The following is a 22,044-nucleotide window of genomic DNA, read 5'->3' as shown; positions in this document are numbered from 1 at the left end:
TTTGTCTTTGTTTTGGGATTACACCAACCTGTGTTCGGGGATCACTTCTGGTGATGCTCAGGGTACCAAATATGGTGCTGGGCATAGAAACCAGGGCTCTGATTAAATACATGAAAATGTGCTGGCAATAAGAGAGGTACTGATACAAATGTATACAAAAATGTTAACATAATTTCAGAACATACCAGAAGTGACCTAAGTTTCATCATGTCATAGAAACTCAGATTACCTACTGCATTATTCCTTTGGTTGCTACATTTATTTATCATTCAGTTCAATTTGAAATCAGCGCATAAGCTTGTGAATGGCCCAAACAACAATACAAAAGGAAAACCAACAGCTTAGGTATCTCTGAGACAGGGTTTCTTTTCAAGGAGGAAGAACATCTTACCTTGGTACAGTTACACAAGCAACTTGTACAGAGATGCATCATATTTCTCAGAGCAACAATCCTAGACTCCTCATTTGTCTTGTTCTTAAACAGACTGATACTTTCTCCTGCACACTGCATTAGAGACTATTAAGGATAAAATAAGAAGAAATACAAATCCCAGTTAAGATTAGAGCCTAGTCATTGCTTTTTTAGAGTTTTAAGAGGTTAAAACATTTTAAGAAGCAAAATTTGGTTTTATAATTTAAAATCATGAACTTCTAAAATAACAGTATATACACCCCATTTCCTTATATGTATACATATACCCCATTTATATATATGTGTGTATATATATATGCACACACATATATAGACACACACCCCATTTTCAGCACGCTGCTAGAAACATAGCACCCAGTGATGAAAATAAGCGCCATTGTTAGAGTCTAATTGATTAATATTTTTTGTCAGGATTCTTTAAGCTAGATGATTCAGAAAAAACTGAAAACTTAAGGGACTGGGAATGTGGTTCAGAGTTAGAGAACATGCCTGCATATGTAAGGTCCCAAATTTAATCGCCATAAATCCCAATTTCTCCAAAATGCAGAAACGCTCCAAGAATCTCGTTAAAGAGACTAACGTTACTGTAATTTTTAAAATTACAATACTTAAAGTTGTCACTGTATCACTGTATCATTGTCATCCTGTTGTCCACCGATTTGCTCGAGCGGGCACCAGTAACATCTCCATTCATCCCTGTCACGTGCTAGTGTAGCCCGATGGCATATTGAGGGCTCTTTCAGAGTCAAGGGAATGAGTTAAAATTTTTTTGGCATATCTAGTATGCCACGAGTAGCTTGCCAGGCTCTGCCATGCAAGAGGATGGAGGCCTGATGGTGCCGATGCCACCTGAACCCCTCGCACTCTTCCAAACAGGGCTCGCCATCTCGCCTTAGACAGCGCGGGGCTCAGCACACCAGGCATGGAACTCTACGCATGATTCCTGCTGGACATCACCGGCTGTTTTGCAAGATTCAGACAGAATGGCATCGGCGGGGCATGGAGAAACCATGGCGGCAACCACAGCATCACCACCTGCCCTGGCCCATCAACCTCAAGGAGATCAACCTGAGGCCGCAGATGTCCCAGGTGCTGCCCAGAGACGCAGGCAGGTGCATGTTTGTCAGTGTGCAGATCCTTACAACATGCCAGTTGACCAAAAGCTTACATTTGGTAGGCTGGGAACACCAGTAAATGCAATTAGAGGCCACCCCAAAAGCCTCCATCCCTCTTGGAGAGCCCAGCAAGCTACCGAGAGTATCCCGCCCGCACAGCAGAGCCTGGGAAGCTATCAGTGGCATATTCAATATACCAAAAATAGTAACAACAAGTCTCACAATGGAGATGTTACTGGTACACGGTCGAGCAAATTGATGAACAATGGGATGACAGTGCTACAGTGCTATACATATATACATATGTATATATACACATTTATATGAGCTGGAGCGATAGCACATCGGGTAGGGCGTTTGCCTTGCATGTGGTTGACCTGGGTTTGATTCCTCCATCCGTCTCGGAGAGCCCAGAAAGGTACCGAGAGTATCCCACCCACACGGCATAGCCTGGCAAGCTACCCATGGCATATTCAATATGCCAAAAACAGTAACTACAAGTCTCACAATGGAGACGTTACTGGTGCCCGCTCGAGCAAATCGATGAACAGGATAACAGTGACGGTGATACGGTGATACACACACACACACACACACACACACACACACACACACACACACACACACACTTGGGGCTAGAGCGATAGTACAGTGAGTAGAGCATTTGCATTCCATGCAACCAACCTGGGTTCAATCCCCAGCATCCCATACGGTCCCCTGAGTACTGCCAAGAGTAATTCCAGAGTGCAGAGTCAGGAGTAACCCCAGGCACCTTATCACTAGGCCCAACGGGAGTGCCCCGGACCCTGTGCCACACCACTGAAACAGTAGCTTTACTTTTCCCTGAATCCCGACTTGCCTCTAAAAGTGTTCAAATGTACTCAGAATCTTACAAAAGAGTAAACACATAAATAGAAAACAGTGGCAGTCTGTCTTCCAAGAGGCAGAGAGCGAGCGGAACTTAACTTAATAAAAATAATTTACACTCTTAATAAAAAAAAGTATGATTTCTTCTCAGATTGCATAAAGATTAAGCAACACAAAAAGTAGTGCTTTACAAACAATATCAGTTTTTCCCAGGAACACACTTCACTGAAAATACTGCCAAACTTTACCAGCATAAATTCTCCTACCTTGGCTTTCTGGAATAATTCTGATGTGTACACTTGCTCTTCAGTTATCACACCCACGTAACAGTAGCAGCCGAGAACACCCACTAGAAGACTTGAACACCGAACAAGTGTTTCTGAATTTGTGGCCTTCGAGTAAAAGAAAAAAAAAGATCTTATAAACATATTTGATTACCCTACAATTATCTTTCATAAAAACAAAATTTTAAGAACAAATTTTATGTATGTTATTAAGAAACGAAAGTTCAGTTAATTGAATTAAAAGTGTTGGGCCGGAGCAATAGCACAGCAGGTAGGGCATTTGTCTTGCATGTGGCCGACCCGGGTTCGATTCCCAGCATCCCATATGGTCCCTGAGAACCACAAGGGGTAATTCCTGAGCGCCGAGCCAGGAGTAACCCCTGTGCATCGCCAGGTGTGACCCAAAAAGCAAGCAAAAAAATAATAAATTGGAGTTTTGGCAATAGTAGCACAGAATGTGATTTTAAAGAGCACAGGAAATGATATCAGAAATTACTAAATGACATCTAAAATAAGGGTGGCTCCTAATTCATTTCTTTTTTTTTTTTTTTTGGTTGTAGGAGCTACACCTAGCTATGCCCAGGACTTACTCTGGGCTCTGATCTCAGGAATCACTCCTGGCAGTGCTTAGGGGATGGTCTGTGATGTAAGGGGTTGAACTGGAAGTTAGTGACATGCAAGGCAAGCGCCATACCCTCTGAACTATCTTTCTGGTCCCTTTATTACATTTATTAATCACTCCTACCTTTTCAAATACTACCAAAATCATTCACTTTTTTCTTCCTATTAATATTTGAAGAATATCTTATGTTCCTTTTCTTTTGCATCGAAAGGTTCTAATAATTTAATCACTGCGCGTAACTATTATGCTCCATTCGTCTACTGAAAGAATTCTACTTTATGATTATTTTGGAGGGTGTGGGCACAAGTCAAAAATGGGATGCATGCACTCCCAGTCATTCTCAGCCCCAAGCATCTCTTGCCTTAATGTCTGCCAGAATTCCCAGTACTAAGGAAATAACAGATTCTCCTCTACCTTTCCATTTGTAGTCCTAGGCTTGTTGCTTTGCCCAAAACAAGCATCTCATTATCACTGCAGCTTTTCCTGCCCCTTCCTCCTTCCTAACAGCCTATCAAAGTTGCATCAAACACAGACTGTAGTGTCTTCTGAAAAGCTCACCTCAGATGAGTAATTATTTAGAAGCTGTTCTGATAATCCAAGAAGAGAGCGTTCCAGGGATTCTTTCAGATCTGGGCGGACAGAAAGGCCTATACTGGATTGCTGCTTCTGTGGAGAACATTCTTTTGCAACGGTTAAAAAGTCCATCTTGTCAAAAGTTGTCTGAAGAAACAACTCTTCAACTTCGGAAAAGGAAGACTCTTCTTTGTCTTTATGGTGTTGCTCACTTCAGGAAAGCAAGATTTCAAATTCACAATGAATTACCTCACACTCCATACTGCCATAAAGCAGCAACATTTCACAGACACAAGCATTATTCAAAGACTGCTTCTTCAAGTAATGCGTAAGCTTTCTTTAAAATGCTTCTCTTCCTGAACTTTGATACCCAATTAACTGTATTTAATTTTATAACTTAATAGCAAACATGACTAAAAAAAAATCTGGGTATCAATTAAGAATATGGGGCTGGAGAGAGTACAAGTAGAGCGGGCATCTGCCTTGCACGCGGCTGATCAGGGCTCACTCCCCAGCACTGCATGTGGCTCTCCAGCAAAGCTAGGAGTGACCCCAGAGCGGATTCAGGAGTAAGCCTGAGCACAGCTTGGTGTGGCCCTGAACCAAACAAACAAACAAAAACACCAGGATGTGGCTCAGTGGTACAGAATTCGCCTTATATGTGTAAGGTCCTGGGTTTTAGTGGTGATGCCTGGTGATGTTCAGGGACTATATGTAGTGTCTGCATACAAGGTGAGTGACTTAACCCTTGTACTATCTTTCTGGCCCATAAGACCATAATTTTCAGAAGATTTGTGTGTATGTGTGTTACCAGAGACTGAATCCAGGACTTCACATTTACAAGGCAAGTGCTCTACCACTGAGCTATTAATTTATATTAAATAATGTATGGTGAGGCTGGAGCGATAGCACAAAGGTAGGGCGTTTGCCTTGCACTCGGCCAACATGGGTTCGATTCCTCTGCCCCTCTTGGAGAGCCCAGCAAGCTACCGAGAGTATCCCGCCCCCACGGCAGAGCCTGGCAAGCTATCCGTGGCATATTCAATATGCCAAAAACAGTAACAAAAAGTCTCACAATGGAGATGTTACTGGTGCCTGCTCGAGCAAATCAATGAGCAATAGGATGACACTGACAGTGACAGTGAATGTATGGTGATTTAGATTTTTATCTAAATTAATCACCAGCTTTATGATTAACCCTTTACCTTAAATAAAATACAGAATTCAGTTAGATAACCTACCATTCTGGCACACTCTGGAAAAAGTTCATTGCAGCTTTACTGTTTTTCATAGTGAGACTCACAAGAATTTTCTCCAACGCAAGATGAGGAAAATTACTATAAAGGAAAATAAAAATCTTCACTTAGAAGACCAAAACTTGTTATTCTTTAAATGTAAACATACAGATTTGGATATATATTGTACCCTCAAGACTTTAGGTCCAAATTTTAATTGCTTTCTCTGAGATCTGGCTTTAGTAAGTGAAATCAGTGATGAAATAGCTAATCTGAGCATTATATTTTCTAGTCTACCTGGTGCATAATTCTGAGAAGCAACAACATCGTGTGTATTGAGGATGCAGAGAAGGTGTAAGAGATAACTGAAGACTCAGTGCTGGGTGAGACTAGGGGAGGGTGTGTGTGTGTGTGTGTGTGTGTGTGTGTGTGTGTGTGTTTGTGTGTGTGTGTGTGTGTGTGTGTAAAATCTGATCAGCTGAATTCTGATTAAAATATTTAATTAATCTGACCTTTTTCTAAGAGTTTCTACACTTGATCTGAGCTCAGAATTTAAAAAAGAAAGAGAAGAAAATGAAAATTATTTCTGTTTGTGGTTAGATTTGCAGTGGAGACTGAAAGAGAGAAGATTTTCTGTGACTGTCATTTTTAGCACTTCCTTAGAAGTGGATTCACATCAATTCTGAAACAAAGAGTTAGTGAATTTCAGGTGAAAACATGGGGCTCAGAGGTGTTTCTTCAGTCAGTCAGCCCCAATGATATATGGCCAGTGTGCAGCTGGACAGAGAAGCTGCCTCGAATCCTTAGGCCCCGACATCCCCATCTCAGCCCCATGTTACCTTTCTCTCACTTCCTCTCCCCATTAATTTTAACCTCTTTCACCAAGTGGTACTCACCATTATGATTCCAGGATGCACCCAAGTTGGCTATGTATACAAATGGACCAACTGACAGAACAGCAAAAAAGAACACCTAGTACCCAAAGAATTAAATACGCTTATCCTTGAATATCTCCCTACGCTCATTCAATGACCAGGCAGAGTCAAAAACAAAGTAAAAGGATTTACACAGACCCAGGCCCAAAGTCACAGAACACTGAAAAGACACTGAAAAAACTCCAGCCAACTATTGCATATTCAGAGTTGGCCCAGGGCTATCCTGGTTATGAGTAAAGCACATATCGTGGGGAGACTTACACAATCAAACCCCAGCAGCCTGTGTGTGAGCGCTTTACCTGTGAAAAACCGGAGGCAACTCTGTACTCTCTTCTAAGTCATCCTCCGGCTGACAAAGCAAGAGCCATTTCATTATCAGCTCCTTTAAGGAGATACTTCTATTTACTTCGTATCCGTTTTGTTCCATTCCTGCTTGGACTGTTTCCGGAACTGTGCAGGTGCTCAGCGCCAACGTCAAACAGCGCACTGCAGTACTGTATATGGAGCAGAGGACGACAGTCAAAAGGAAGCTCTCTGAGGTACAGACAGTCTGTTTGCCACATTTCCTGTGGTACTAGCAATCCTGGGCAGAACCTGACACTTCGTAAGCAGGCTTTTATAACAATACGCAGTACTGTGAAAGAGTAATTTTTATAAAGTGTATGCAAATAATTGTTTTTTTGTTTTGTTGGGCCACACACAACGATGCTCAGGGGTTACTGCTGGTTTTGCACTCAGGAATCACTGCTGATGGTGTTTGGGGGACCATATGGGATGTCAGGGATCGAACCTGGGTTGGCTGCGCACAAGGCAACTGCCTTAAGCTCTGTGCTATCAATCTCATCCCCGCTAACCGTTAATTATTAAAGTCTTTTTACTCTTGGGGCAGGAGTGATAGCACAAAGGGTAGGGCCTTGCACATGGCTGACCCAGGTTCGATTCCCAGCTTCCCATATAGTCCCCCGAGCACCACCAGGAGTAATTCCTGAGTGCATGAGTCAGGAGAAAACCCTGTGCAACATCGGGGTGACCCAATAAGAAAAAACAAAGTCTTTACTCTTTTAAAACTGGACTTAGTAACCTCTTTACACCAGAAGCTAAATCTACATTAAGACTTAGAATGTGGGCTGAAGAGACAGTATAGGAGCTAAGGCCTTGCATGCACTGACCCAGGTTCAACCCCCCAAACCATCTTTGGGTCTCCGAGCACCACCATGCCCACAGAGCCAGGAGTTGGCCCCAAGCCCTGACCCCATAAAGACCTCCCAATCAAACAGATGCATCTGAACTAGGATCAAACAGATGTCTAACTGAAATTACAAATTACAAAAATAATAGGGAGAAAATAGATACAGACTGAAAATCTGTTATAATGCATAGTCAACTTACCACGAAGGTCTGCAAGCTGACCCTGTAAATACCTTCCAGAATTCTCTGTCAACTTCAACCAAATTGCCTTGAATTATGGCTTGAAGTAAGCCAAAATTTTCAGCTTGTGTCTGTTCAGTACTTATACCACGAAAAGCAATTGACCATATTTTAATCCAGAGTTTCCGCAAATCTGACTTCTGTGAGCATTCCAGGTTCGACTTTTTGCTTTGACATAATGCGACTTCCGCCAGGCACCGCAGCACATATGGCCGGCGATCCCCCTGGCGCCGCTGAGGGAGGAGCTGGTACAGGATCATCAGCAATGGGCACAGCTCCAGGTCTGGCAGACTTGCAGGATACTTTGATATTAACTGAGTTGCAATCTGTAACCTGAAAGGGAAAAAAAGGATCATTTGAAAACTGCCTTCTGCCATGAACAAGTGATATGAAAGATGTATCCTGCTACCCTTTATCATACTATCCAAATAAACTGGCTCGTATTATTCATTTGCCCAAGTAAAAAGGCAGGAAGGTGACAAATTAATTTTTTTTACAAAAATGCTTAAGGTGGTCTGCTCCATCCCTCCCTAGCTTGCAGTCACCACTTTTAGGTTCATTATTTTCTAACACAAAAACTCTAGAGTGAAACAATAGTGTATGGCTTAGGACACCTGCCTTACAAGTGTATGGTCACAGTACAAAGCCAGATGTCCTGAATAGTACCCAAATCCACTAGGTGTGACCCCAAGCACTGAACTAGGATTGAAATACGCCCCCACCCCCATCTATAAAAGTGGAACTGGCCAAACAGCTCAAAGGCCCGGAGCATCTGCTTTGCACAGGGAAGTTTGATCCTAGGTACCACGTGGTGTCCTGAACAGAACTGGGTGCAGCCTTTTAGCCCCAGTATCATTGAACCCAAGTGACACCACATCACCAGCACACCAGTTTGAGCATCACGGGGAGTGGCTCTCAGGTGCACACACAAGCTCTAATAATTCAGTTAGTAGTATTCTACTTCTAAGTTATTGCACGCACACCTAATCTTCAGCTACCGGTAATGTGTTTTCTGAAACAGAAAAACAAATTAGAAGGCTGACTTTTCCGCTTAACATTCGTGCAGTTAAGTCAGTCAATATTTGAGGTGAGTACTCAAGAAAGTACTTGGTAAGACGAACTGTGGTCTGGGGTGATGGTAGTGGGGTAAAGGCATCTGCCCTTCATCCTGCTGACCCTGATTCAAACCCCAGCACGACATTTGGTCCCTGAGCATGGCCAGGGGTCTCTCCCGAGCACAGAGTCAGGAATAATATCCTCTAAGCACTGCCAGGTGTGGCCCATCCAAACAAAAACAAAAGCAAGAGAATAGGAACTTTATCTTAACTCTTTTTGTAGTGCTGAGGATTGAAACCAGGTCACATGCGTGCAAGTTAAGAGCTCTGCTGCTGAACCATGTCCCCAGTTCCAGAACTTAACTTTATTCACCTCTGTATCCCGAATGCTCGGCACACAGCACCAGGTGTCTAATAACTAACTTGTGTTGAAAGGGAATTTAAAGAATCCAAAACAGGAGCCCTCAAGTACCTAAAATAAACATGAACATAAGCAACTGCTATTTAACCAAAAAACGTTCCCCTCCAATTCAATTATGTGTAGCTATTCCATCAATACGGTAAAGATGAAAAAACCACAAATCACAGGGCAATATATACCTGTCCTCAGGCATGTTACTTAACCTTCCTGGGTTTCATTTTCCTTTTGAGATGCAAAAAGGTTGCACTGGATGGAATCTAAACACTCCCACCAAGCTCACAGTATAATTACACAGATCTCCACAACTTATTTAAATGATTATAACTGCTAAGAGACTATAGAAGAGTAAATAAGGAAAAAAAGGATTTTATCATGACACCAGGTCAGAATTATTCTTTGATTTCTAAAAGCTGTTTTAAATTTCTTCATAAGCTGATTCTCCATGCCAGCATGTCTTTGTGCTGCAGTATACAACTGTCCTTCGTGGAGTCAGACCCTGGCTGTCAGGCTGCCATCCTCCCTCTTCGTGCCAGGGCCAGAGGTTTTGGAGAGATGAACGTGGAATGTCAGAGGAGCCCTAACACTGGTCTCAGCACGCCCCAGTCAGTGACTAGCTGGGAGTGGACTCGTGACCTAGTTCTGGCCAGCGAGATGAAAAGATCCTTCTGGAGAAAGAATACTGAAATGACACCAGACAAGAAAAAGAAAAGACATTTACCAAGGGACAAGATCAAAATCATTCTGTGACTTCTGAAGGTGGTCTTTTATTACTTCCCAGCCTAGTTGTATTTTCCTCTTTTTGCAAGGTGTACCACTACAATCTCTTTGTGTGGTAGCATAATACTGGGAAATCTCCAAAGATCTGGTATCCTCATTGAAAACCTGTAATACAAGGAAAAAGAAACACCTATTACTTTCATTGCCATTGGTCATTAGGACACTGAACTGAACAAGGAGTTCATTAGGGAAAAAAAAAACCCCACACAGCTTTCTCCACAAATACAGGTAATTGACAAAGCCAAAGTAATACATTACAGAAAAATATAAACATAGAAATATAATAAGAAACTAACAATTTATATGACTAGCACACACTCTCGCAGAAAACCAAACACATTACCCCAAAGTAATATATTAGTTTTTGTTACCTGGAATATTTACTAAAAGCATAAAAAGTAAAACAAACACCTGTATTTGTAAAGGGATTAAATCATTAGCAGCAAGTAAAAATATTTTTTAGGATGTTTAATCTCTGGGGAAAAAATTTTTTTTTAAATATTAAGCTGTCAACTGATAAATGGATATCAAAAAAATATTTACCATTTCTCAATTCAACCCATAAAACTGTATGTTATTCAGTAAAAATGGTGAAATACTGATTTATGGTGTATCATGAATGATCCTTGAAAACATGTTCAGTGAGTCAAGCTTATATATCGTATGATTCCATTTATCTGAAAAATCCCAAAGAGGAAACTAAAGAGACAGAATTCAATGACAGGAACTGGAAGATGCAGTGAATCAGGGAACTGACTGGTAAGAGGTTTGAAGTGTGTTTGGGGATGATGAGAATATTCTGCAATTAAGTAGTGACAGTTGTGTGACAGAAGAAATAAGTTAAAGGGTAATTCAAATATTTACGATATTTGGAACAGACAGTAATTTTACAGGTTTCAAGACCTCATAGTTGGAAAATGGGAAGTTTCAAGATGTGAGAAGACTTACTGTACCTGGTGACAAATGTCTGCCATCAATTCTATCAAGTTTTCCTTAACAGCAATATTGCGAGAGCCCGAGGAATATTTTCCTCGACTTCCAATATGACTTATCTCATTAACTAATAGATCATATAAGTTGTATAAGATGCTTTTCCATTTTGTTGATTCAAAAGCACCTGAAATACAAAACAAAAACAGAAAGAAACATTATATACATATTTATACACACACACACACACACACACACATACACACACACACTTTGTACTGCCAAAGCCCACAGAGCTATTTGTCTATTCAGAGGAAAAGAACATTAAAATACACCTGGTCTAATCCTTAATTCAGCACTTAAGTCTCCTCTGCCGACATCCTTGACAAACTCTATTTCATATCTGTCCCTTTTACAGTTAATTGTATTGGCTGAAATCCTTCCATATCTTAATTTAACTTTCTTTAACTAAAAAATTAATTTTTTTATATTGGGGCCATACCCCACTGTCCTCAGTGATTGCTCCTGGCAGGCTCCAGGGATTGAACCTGGGTGGGTCACATGCAAGGCAAGCACCCTACCCACTACTCTCTCCAGTCCCATCACCTCAAATTTTTATATTGTTATTTTAGCTCTACCTGGGAAGTAGTGCAATTAACATGATTCCACTTTCATATAAGGACCAATAGACCTTCATTTACCTAAGACAAAACACTTACAGGGACCCAAACAAAACCAAATGACCAGTTACTTTAACTATGTACCAATGATGTTTCTATATTTATCATCCCAGTCATCTTTCCCTAGACAGGCTTCAATTAACTGAAGTCCAACTAAAATTGATGATGCTATAAAAATATGAATATACTATTCCTATGAGTCACTTCTGCTACCATAATAGTATCATAATACTCCTAATACTAGTTCGGGGAACAACTGTATTATCTCCTACAAATAAGGTACCATAAAATCTATTAACATAGGAATTGGAGCGATAATACAGTGGGTAGGGCATTTGCCTTGTATGCAGCTGACCTGGGTTCGATTCCTGGAATTCCATAGCATCCCCCTGCACCGCCAGGAGTGGTTTCTGAGTGCAAAGCCATGAGTAACCACTAATCATTGCCAGTGTGATCCAAAACACAAAGACAGACAAAAAATCTACTAACAGCAGAAAACTACATTCACCTTTCTGATACAACCTCCTAATAAGCCTGATTTTCAACACGTGAAGGATGGAAAACTACGGAAAGTTACCATTCCTTGATAAAGGGGCTTCATGAGCTACAAATACATTTAATGATGTATACCAGAAAAGCCTGTGAAGCAGGTACTCGATCTCTGATTAAAAACCTGGTACTACAGTTTTCTTGTTTTAGCTGCTATTCCTCAAAGGAGCACTATTTATTAATATGATCATTATAAAGCCCTGATAAGTTGGTCCAAAGGCTAGTTAATGCTCACGGCAAACAGAGTGAGGGGACCCATTCAGTTCCAGTTCAAAGTTCTTCACTTCTGAATCAAGTACTAGATCAGACAATTTCCTCTAGGTAAAATACAAATACAATGGAATCAAAGAAAGATAAGCCATTCAACTATGGTTTACCCAGTAAGAGCTTAGGGTAAGTTTAAGATTTAGGGTAATCATTTCCCCTTCCCATCTCATGTGCCTACAAAATGATATCTCTTCCTCAGACACGGTATCATTTGACTGTCTTCACTGATTTGTTTGGTTGTTTCGGGGCCACACACTGCAGTGCTCAGGGTTTGCTCCTGGCTCTGCACTCCTGGTGCTGCTAGGGGGACTAGAAATGGTGCTGGAGATCAAACCAGGTGAGCTCCATGCAGGCCAAGAGCCTCTTAGTAGCTAATTATTGCTGCATAACAAGATTCTCCAGGGAGCATAGTCACTGCTGCTTATCGTCCTCACAATCCCCAGTACCGCACTGCAGTGAGAAGGCAGGCTTTCAAATTCTAAAACACTCATGGAAAATACGTCAGTGACTAATTACATCACTATTATGCACGGCCCTCCAAGATGGGAAGGTCACAGCTCCTATACAGCACAGACTTCAGAGTTAAGTTTCTATATTCCCAAAGGCAAATTTAAAAAGCAAAAGCCTTTCTTGTTACCATTTTCTTGGGTTTTGGCTCCTTTGGGATGGTGGATGTAAATTTGCAGTTGAAATAATTCAATAATCACTTCCTTTAAGGAGTCGTTAAGTCTGTGTTGAGTCCAAATATAAAGCAGCGTGGGAAGAATTTCATCTCCTAATTCACATACTCGAATCCGAAAGTTAACAGCCAGTGTCCTGACGAAGACCGTAAGTGCTGCTAAGATATGACTCAGCCCTGCAGAGCTCTTGTCTTGTCTGCAAGAGAAGAGAGTCAAACTCAGATGGGTACGAGGAGGGTGACCTGGAGGACTTTACAACCTGAAGCAACTGTGAAGATGCATGCTAACAAGACCCTAGCCTAAGGCCAAAGCAACAGTACAGCATTTAAGGCATTTGTCTTGCACTCAGCCAACCCTGGGTTCGATCCCTGGCATCCCATATGGTCCCCTGAGAACTTTCAGGAGTAATTCCTGAGTGCTGACCCAGGAGTAAACCTTGAGCGTTGCCGGATGTGACCCAAAAATCCAAAATATAAAAAACAAATATTTTTTTTTTCTTTTTTGGGTCACACTTGGTAATCCACAGGGGTTACTCCTGGTTCATGCACCCAGGAATTACTCCTGGTGGTGCTCAAGGGACCATATGGGATGCTGGGAATCAAACCCGGGTTGGCTGCGTGCAAGGCAAACACCTTACCCGCGGTGCTATCGCTCCAGCCCTAAATCCAATTATTATTTAAAAAAAAAAAAAAAAAAAAAACCCGAACCCAAACTCTGAATTTCAGGTAAAGCAGCCTTAGTTAAAAAAATTCATGGCAGTCTTACTAAGTAACAAAACCCCCCATCTGATGCTAAGAAACCACTTTAGCTCTTCTGGTTGCTGAACCATTGTTAGATCATTTGTAATAACTACCACTTATAAAATGTTTCACATTTTAATCTTGGTTATATAACACAAATATAAGCTATTGATACTTCCAAATATATTCTGATTTTATACTTAGTTCATCACTTCTTTCTTTAAATATGGGGAAAATGAGGGCCAGTGATTTGGTTTGGTAGTAAAATACCTGCTTTGCATGCAGGAGGCCTGAGTTCAAGCCGGGCACTGCAGGAAAATAAAAACGGGAAGCGAGGGGCCAAGGGGTAGTTCGACCCTTGACATGACAGGGTACCCCAAACCTTGTCAGTAGGGACCCCTGAGCACCACTGGGTGTGACTGCAAAAGCCAAAACAAAGGGTGGTGGAAAGGGAAAGAAACTTCGAGCTTATTTCCCCCCATCCCCTCCCTTTGTTGCTGCAGTACTGGGGGTTCTGAATACTCGGTTGTGGGGTCAGTTGTTTGTGCACATTCTGGTGCAGTGCTCCCCAGGGGTCGCTGTGGTGGTCGCACACATGCTTAGAGGACAAGTCTTCTACTTCTGAATATTTTATGCTCTGCATAACATTTGAGAAAAAGAGTGAGGTCTGACACTTTCTTTGGGATTCTACTATTAGAATTGGCCAACGGTTTTTAAGAACTGATAGTATTTTGGGGCCAGAGTGATATACAGTGGCAGGGTACTTGCTCTGCATGCAGCAAACCTGTTTTCGATCCCTGGCACCCTATAAGGTCCCTCCACACCCCACAGTAGTGATCCCTGAGTACAAAACCAATAGTAAGCCCTAAGCACCACCGGATGTGGCCCAAAACAAAACAAAACAAAAAAAGAAGAAAAAGAAGAAGGAAAGAATTGGTAGTTTAAGTTACTAGAGCTAACAGTCTTTTTTTTTTTTTTAATTCATAGCCTCATCTTATGAGAGGCTTTTTAAAATTATCATTATTGTTATATTATTTTGGAGGGGTCACACCAGCAATGTACAATGGTTACTCCTGGCTCTGCATTCAGGAATCACTGCTGGCGGTGCTTGGGGGACCATATGGGATGCTGAGGATCAAACCTGGGTCAGTTGCGTGAAAGGCAAATGCACTACCTGCTATACTATAGTTCCAGCCCCAATATAGTCTTACAAGAAGTTCAAATGAATTTTCAATAAAAGTCAAATAAAAAAGACATTAGATTACCTTGCATGCTGAATAGCCTTGGAAAAAGCATCCAAGTACTTGGGATTTAATCCATCAGTTTGTGAGCAGCATCCTTTGGCCACAGCCTGAATTATTCTAGCCACTAAAACTCTATTAATATCTGGGGAAGGTTTGAGGTACAGCCTGAAGTACACCGAGAACAGTTCTGAAAAAAAGCAAAAAACTTGTTAACAAGAAAAAAAAACCCAAACAAACCATGGAATTTAAATAATATTCCCCAGAAAGATAAAAAGGTATCCTTAGAACCATTCTTCCTGACTACAGTAAGAGGACATCAGCATTTTATTTTCTCTGAGTGGCTTCCAGGGAGAGGCAAGCCCGAGCTTCAGAGCCCAAAGTTCGAGGGTTAACTACTTTCTCTTGGATATTTTTCCTGCTGCACTAAAGCACTAACAGTGTCCTCCAAAGATGGACAGAGAACCAGGTAATTGCAGACCAGGACCGTTTGATCACTTCTGCTTCAGTGTGTAAGACGCTGGCTTTGAAATCACCTCATTAAGTCTCATCTTCACCCACTTAAACTCCACGAAGAAATTTTCCATCTTTGAAATCCAGAAACTCAAGTTTCTTGATCTCTGACCACCATTTGCTTCCCTTGTGGTTCTCAATACCTCTCACTCACAAACTATCAACAATACCAGATTTCTCCCTGGTACACAGTTTAATCAGAGTAAAAGTTACTGGCTCCTACATAATCTTACTTATTCCCACTAGTTACAACCAGTAAAACTACTAATTGCTTGATCCAATGGATACTTCTGTTAATTCTTTCTACAAGATTCAAAATATCAATCACACCCCCTTCTGCTTCTACTGTTTCTTTAGATGCTGATGATTTTTCTTCCATCTACTTGAATCATGGCTGACATGATTCAATCATCATAACAATGATGAATTCAGTGAACTGAAATGCCTCTACCATCAGCATGGCCACTTTGGTTTTATATTTATTTGTTTCTCAATACCTGTTAATTCCTTTAAGACAGTGATGGAACCTTTTGATCTATAATTTCAGTCCTGATAGCAAGGACCTTGTATCAGTGCCAATTTGGAAGTGCCAATTACTAGGAAGTACATAATAAATGAAAGCTAAGGGTCCAATTTTCTCATCAGGTCACAGCTCTGGAGCACTATTAAAATGTGAGTTCATTTGGGGAAGGGAAAGCGGAGGAAGATACAGACATTACTTTTTTAATGAACTTTCATTTCTCACAGACAAAAAAATCTCAAACAACAAACTTCAAAACATACCCAGCCACTGCTGCTGAGATATTTCACACCAGTATTTTCTTACTGAAAGAATGTCTTTGAGCAGTATGTTGCTGTAGTCAGCTCCATAAATGGTACCGTGAGCTGCATCTTTAACCGTATCCATAATGTAATTCAAGAGCTCTTGACACTTTAATCTTGGTGCTCCTATGGAGAAATGAACATATGTATCATATATGACTCAAAAATAAATTAAGGAGCTGGAGTGATAGCACAGCGGGTAGGGCGTTTGCCTTGCACGCGGCCGACCCGGGTTCGATTCCCAGCATCCCACATGGTCCCCTCAGCACTGCCAGGAGTAATTCCTGAGTGCAGAGCCAGGAGTAACTCCTGTGCATCACCAGGTGTCCCAAAAGCAAAAAAAAAAAAAAATTAAGTATTCCTGGTATGGCAACTATATCAATACAAATTGGGAAATTATTATTACCTAAGCACATTATCAGAGAGCAAGGGTTAGCAAACTGTGTCACCTGTGTTTGGAAATAGTTTTATTATACCACACAACCACTCATAAGTAGATTGTCTAGGGCTATTTTCATGAGATAGACACAGAAAAGAGTCCAAAGCCAAGAATAGGGGTCATTATTATGTTAAACAATTCAAAGCTTCTTGTCATATTTTATTGAATTAGAATAATATTAAAAAGATAGCTATTGGGAATGCAAAATTAATTCCAAGTCCTGTATCAGTATATATGACATATAAGTATGAACAGCAGCGATTTTTGCAGCTTCATCTATTTATTAGCACTGTCTAGCATGTAGCATTGTCTTCCTGTTGTTCATCGATTTGCTTGAGCGGGCACCAGTAATGTCTCCATTGTGAGACTTATTGTTACTGTTTTTGGCATACCGAATATGCCACGGGTAGCTTGCCAGGCTATGCCGTGCAGGCAGGATACTCTTGGTAGCTTGCCGGGCTCTCCGAGAAGGAATTTATTAGAATTAATAAAAATAATATATTATTTATTAGAAGTCCTTAAATTACTGCATTATGGGTATCTTCTGTTGCTTTGGGTCCGGGGCCATATGTGTGGGTGCTCAGGGTCTACTCCTGGCCCTGTGCTCAAGTTTCTCTCCTGGCAATGCTCAGGGAACCATATAGTGGGGGGATCTAACATGCAAGGCAAGCACCTTATACTATCTCTCTGGTCTTGAATAGATTCTTGATGTACAAAAGTATCTTAAAAATGTATGTGATTCCCATTTCCAACAAAGAATATTGATGTTGCAGCTGAAATTTTATTTCAATAATTTAAAAATTGTTTTTAAAATAATTTAAATATTTATAAAAAATTTACTATGTTTCAATAATGACATCATCTAAACATTACATTTTTGTTATGAGCAGGGCACAACTTATTTTCTATATATACACATATATGCATGTAGTCTATATATAGATGAATATAGTTTAGGATTTTCTTATGAGACTGTCAAAAGTAGTACTGGGGCCGTAGATAGCACAGCAGGTAGGGAGCTTTCTTGGCATATGGCAGACCCAGGTTCAATTCCCAGCACCATAATAAGATCCTCCAAGGCCCTCTAAGAGTAAGCCCTGAGCACCACCAGGTATAGCCCCAAACAAAACATATATTATGTTTTGTTTGGCAGGGAAGCTAGCTGAAAGTGCTCAGACTTTGCAGGCAGTATCTGTGTCAATACCACCAGGTACCCTGAGCACTGCCAGGTGTGGTCCCAAAACCATAAACAATGACAACTCTGCTGTAACTGTGAAATCATTATTACTGCTGGCTTATGCACTACTTTAAGGCATCTGGCCAAGGATAGAATTCAGCCTTAGTATCTGCTGCTGTCATCTACACAATGGAATACCATGCAGCTGTTACGAAAAACGAAGTCACGAAAATTGCCTACAAATGGATGGACATGCTGAGTGAAATGAGTCAAAAGGAGAGGGCCAGATACAGAATGACTGCATTCATTCATTTGTAGTATATAAAAAATATATATATAGTATAAAACTAATATCCATGGCCAGGGAGAATAGGGGCTAGGAGGACTGGTCAATGGCTGGAACCAACCACAAGTGTGTGTAGGACTGAGAGTAGCTAGGATACAGAAGAGACCAATAAGGCAATAGCAGGTGATGGTCATGCTGGCCAAGATCTGAGTGCTAAATGTAGGTAAAGGGATATTCTTCATAACCTTTCAGTATCAATTTTGCAAACCACAATGCACAAAAGAGAAAGAGAGAGAGACAGAGACAGACAGATAGACAGACAGACAAAAGAAAAGTACCTGCCAGAGAGGTGGGGGTGGGTGATAGGAGGAAACCTGAGGACACTGGTGCTGGGAAATGTACACTGGTGGAGGAATGGGTGCGGGAATACAGTATGAATAAAATCTAATCATGAACAGCTTTGTAAGGGTCTATTTCACAGTGATTCAATGAAAAGGTTAAAAAAATTTTTTTAAAAAGAGATCTGTTGCTCTAACATCCTATGCACCTCTCTCTCATAGCCTTAGAACATTCTCTATCTGTAGCATTTCTTCAGAACTAAAGGGACTAATTCATCTGTTTCCTAGCAGAATTTAGCAACTTCCTAGATATCAGATATTTAATGAGCAATGACTGAGCAGCTACATAAATATCAGGATGAAATGCTGTTTTTCCTCTGGCCATAATGCAATACATTTCCTTCATCTCACAAATTTGAGAAATGCTTAAAGAACTCATGCTTTATCCTTTAAAAAAACAAACAACAAGAAGAAACCCAGAAAGTTAACTTATTTATTCAAAAGAGTAGCTAAGTTGCCAGCAGAGACTAAGGAATCCTGTGGAATTTATCATTTTCCACAGCTGGATTTTCTATTCTCTAGACTCCATCTCTGCTTTGTCTGCGTAGGAACTGACAAATGCTAGCATAAAAGAATGGACAGTATTGGCTTACTTGTTCTTCCCAGCTGCCTCTTTTCCTCAGTCTGTTTCTTGCATCATACCTTGGATGCCAAGCTAAGCGAGTCTAGTGGAGTCTAAACATGTACTTAAATTCTTCTCCTCACCCCCCAACCCTTTGGGTGTGGGGGGACAATGTGATAGTTGCTCCCTGATTTTATTCTAAAATTAAAGCTATAAAGCAACAAAAATCAAACTGGAAAGAAAGTTTCAAATAAAAACACCAAAATTGTACCCTTTTGACACAAAGGTAAATTACTCGTGGGGGAGAGGGTGTTGCATCACACCCAGGGCACAGACTTACCCCTGCTCAGGCGTCATTCCTAATACTGGCCAGGAATGAACCAGGGTCACAGCTGAAGTGGAGGCATGCAAGGCAAGTGCCTTACCTCACATTCTATGTCTTTGCTTCAAAAGATAAATGATCCTGAGACTGGACCAACAGCACAGTGTTATCTTGCACTCAACTGACCCAGGTTCCATCCCCAGGATCCCATGGGGAAGCCCACCAGGAGTGATCCCTGAGTGCAGAGCCAGGAGTAAGCTTGATCCCTGACCCACTCCAAAACAGAAAAATAGAGCATGGGTTCTGACTGCCAAGAAAGCCATAATCTCAGAATTAAATTATATAAAATGGGAGAGGTAACAGCACACTCAGTACCAGTCAGAACATTTTTGTGAGTTTTACCTTCTAAAAAAAAAAGACTAAGACTACAGAGAAGGGAGTGACATAAAAACCAGGTTGGGTGTGTTGAAAAGAAGGAAGTCTATTTATCTTGGAGAACTAAGAGCCTCATAGTGTCTTCAGATATAGCAAAGGATGTCAACCTGAAAACAGCAGTTATGACTTTTTCTGTGTTATCTCAGAAGGTGAATAGAAACAGACATATTTTATCTATAAGTAAAGCCACTCAAAGAGAGTGGCTTTATTTTCTCAAAGAGAAAAAATAAAGTTAAAAAGGCAAGTCAAACATTAAAGCTACCTCAGTGCTAAGAATACATACAGAGGGGATCCAAGACAAATGTTAATTTCAAGTAATTTTAATGTTTTCCAGAGATTCTATCCCATGCTATAAATTCTCCAAATGTTATTTGTATTTGAAGTATTAAAAATCACCATATATACCTGAATTTAGTGGGCACACATCTTGTATTTCACTCTACTATTCGGAGCAAACCCATACAACAGTGAGCTTTTTAAGTCATTTATTTATACTACACATCACTTACTTTTATTTGCACATCTGATGAAGTATTTGACCAAGCTGCCAATTTCCTGCATCTTTTTCTGCCTGGACGCTTGTGCTGAGGTTGACACATTCGGTTTCGCTGTTCTGAGACATTCTGTTTCTTTCTGGATGTACTTCTGTAAAAATCTTCACAAAAACAGAAAGGAAATTTAGAAACCCACTGCATGCTTGATCATGAAAGCTTCAGAAAGCTCTCATGCCATCAGAAGGAATAGCTTCTCTGCCACCAAGCTTCAATGAAACAAATCTCTTGTGGCCTAAACCCCACCTAGTAGCTCCAGACTAGACCAGCTGGGAATCCCAAATGCATTATTTCGACAAGCTGGTTAGTTTTTGAAACACAGTTCTCTTCTTTAGTTAACAGTTGTCATTTTGATAAACAAAATGAATGATCAAAGGACAAGGCACAGCATTTTCCCTGTTATGTCCATCCATAGAGTCACACTGTACCAACAGGAGCTAACTATAAAACAAGGACAAGTAAATATTCACATTTCCTCTCAACTGCAAATGTTCTTTTAAGCTCTGCAGTAGTCGACATGAATTTAAAAATAGAGGTTGGGGATGTAACTCAGTAGTCAAGCATTTTATGATTAAGGTATAGGGTTGATTCCTGGGATTGAAAAAAAATCTTAAATTTTTCCTTTATCTTGCACTCTGTATCTACTGTAGATGGAATCCACAGTTGAAAATAATATCTTAAAGCATCAATTCTGTTTGTCATTCTAATCTTTCTAATGTCAGCATTTTGCTTTTTATAACTGCATCCATATGTAATTATCCTAATTTCCTACAGTTTTATGATCATTTAAGGTGTGACAGTTACCTAGAGTAATACCTGAAGATGTCAAAGTATTAAGTATTTATAACTAATTTTGCTCTCTAATTTGAAGAGTTATGAACTTATAAAAAGGAAATTATTTTAAATCTTGAATGGGATGTCGGAGACTTTTATTGAACCAAATGATTAAAAAAAAATTAACTTTGGGGTGGGAGCAGGAGAGGTAGTACAGCAAGCAGGGTGCTTGCCTTCTACATCGCTGACCTGGGTTTGATCCCCGGCATCCCATATGGTCCTCTGAATGTCCCACCAGGAACGAACCCTGAATGCAGAGCCAGCAGTTCCAATTGCCCCCCCAAAAAAGAATTTTTAACTTTTCCTACAATAATAATCCTTTTAAAATGATGTTTCAGGGGCCAGGGAGATAGCCCAAAGGATTGGAGCACGTGTATGACAACAGGGATTGTTGCAGAGAACCTCTGGGAGTACCAGAGAGCTGAACTGTGCACAGACCCTGGCCTTCAATCACCAGGTATGATTCCCCTCTAAAAAATGAAACAGAACAAATTATTTGCCATTTTTTGGAAATATTTATATGACATCTACTTTTGAATGTCAGAATCTATCTTTCAAAGAAAAAGGCAGACCAGGGGCAGAAGAAACTGGGTACACTGGAGGAAGTGGATACTGGTGAAGGGAGGGGTGTTGGAACATTGTATACTTGAAACTAAATCATGAATAACTTGGACTGGAGCAATAGCACAGCGAGTCGAGTATTTGCCTTGCACGTGGCTGACCTGGGTTTGATTCCTCCATCCTGAGAGCCCAGCAAGCTACCGAGAGTATCTTGCCTGCACAGCAGAATCTGGCAAGCTATCCATGGCGTATTTGATATGCCAAAAACAGTAACAAGGCTCACAATGGTGACGTTATTGGTGCCTGCTGGAG

General features: G+C 40.7%; 1 protein-coding gene across 1 annotated transcript in view; it reads right to left on the bottom strand.

The window, feature by feature from the left end:
* Positions 1-22,044, bottom strand: part of ATM (ATM serine/threonine kinase) — a 102,802-nt gene that overhangs the window by 76,336 nt on the left and 4,422 nt on the right. Inside the window, exons 5-16 of the mRNA XM_004614100.2 lie at positions 20,296-20,441; positions 16,129-16,293; positions 14,857-15,022; positions 12,809-13,047; positions 10,699-10,862; positions 9,687-9,850; positions 7,454-7,825; positions 6,364-6,558; positions 5,136-5,231; positions 3,880-4,105; positions 2,682-2,807; positions 392-517 (exon numbers count right to left, since the gene is read on the bottom strand). Of these exons, the coding sequence (XP_004614157.2) occupies positions 392-517; positions 2,682-2,807; positions 3,880-4,105; positions 5,136-5,231; positions 6,364-6,558; positions 7,454-7,825; positions 9,687-9,850; positions 10,699-10,862; positions 12,809-13,047; positions 14,857-15,022; positions 16,129-16,293; positions 20,296-20,441 (2,185 nt within the window). The remainder of the gene's footprint in view (positions 1-391; positions 518-2,681; positions 2,808-3,879; positions 4,106-5,135; positions 5,232-6,363; positions 6,559-7,453; positions 7,826-9,686; positions 9,851-10,698; positions 10,863-12,808; positions 13,048-14,856; positions 15,023-16,128; positions 16,294-20,295; positions 20,442-22,044) is intronic.

Source organism: Sorex araneus, chromosome 3 (assembly GCF_027595985.1).
Source record: "Sorex araneus isolate mSorAra2 chromosome 3, mSorAra2.pri, whole genome shotgun sequence".
Taxonomy (NCBI): domain Eukaryota; kingdom Metazoa; phylum Chordata; class Mammalia; order Eulipotyphla; family Soricidae; genus Sorex; species Sorex araneus.
The sequence above is the reverse complement of the archived record's forward strand: the minus strand, read 5'-3'. Positions and strand labels throughout refer to the sequence as shown.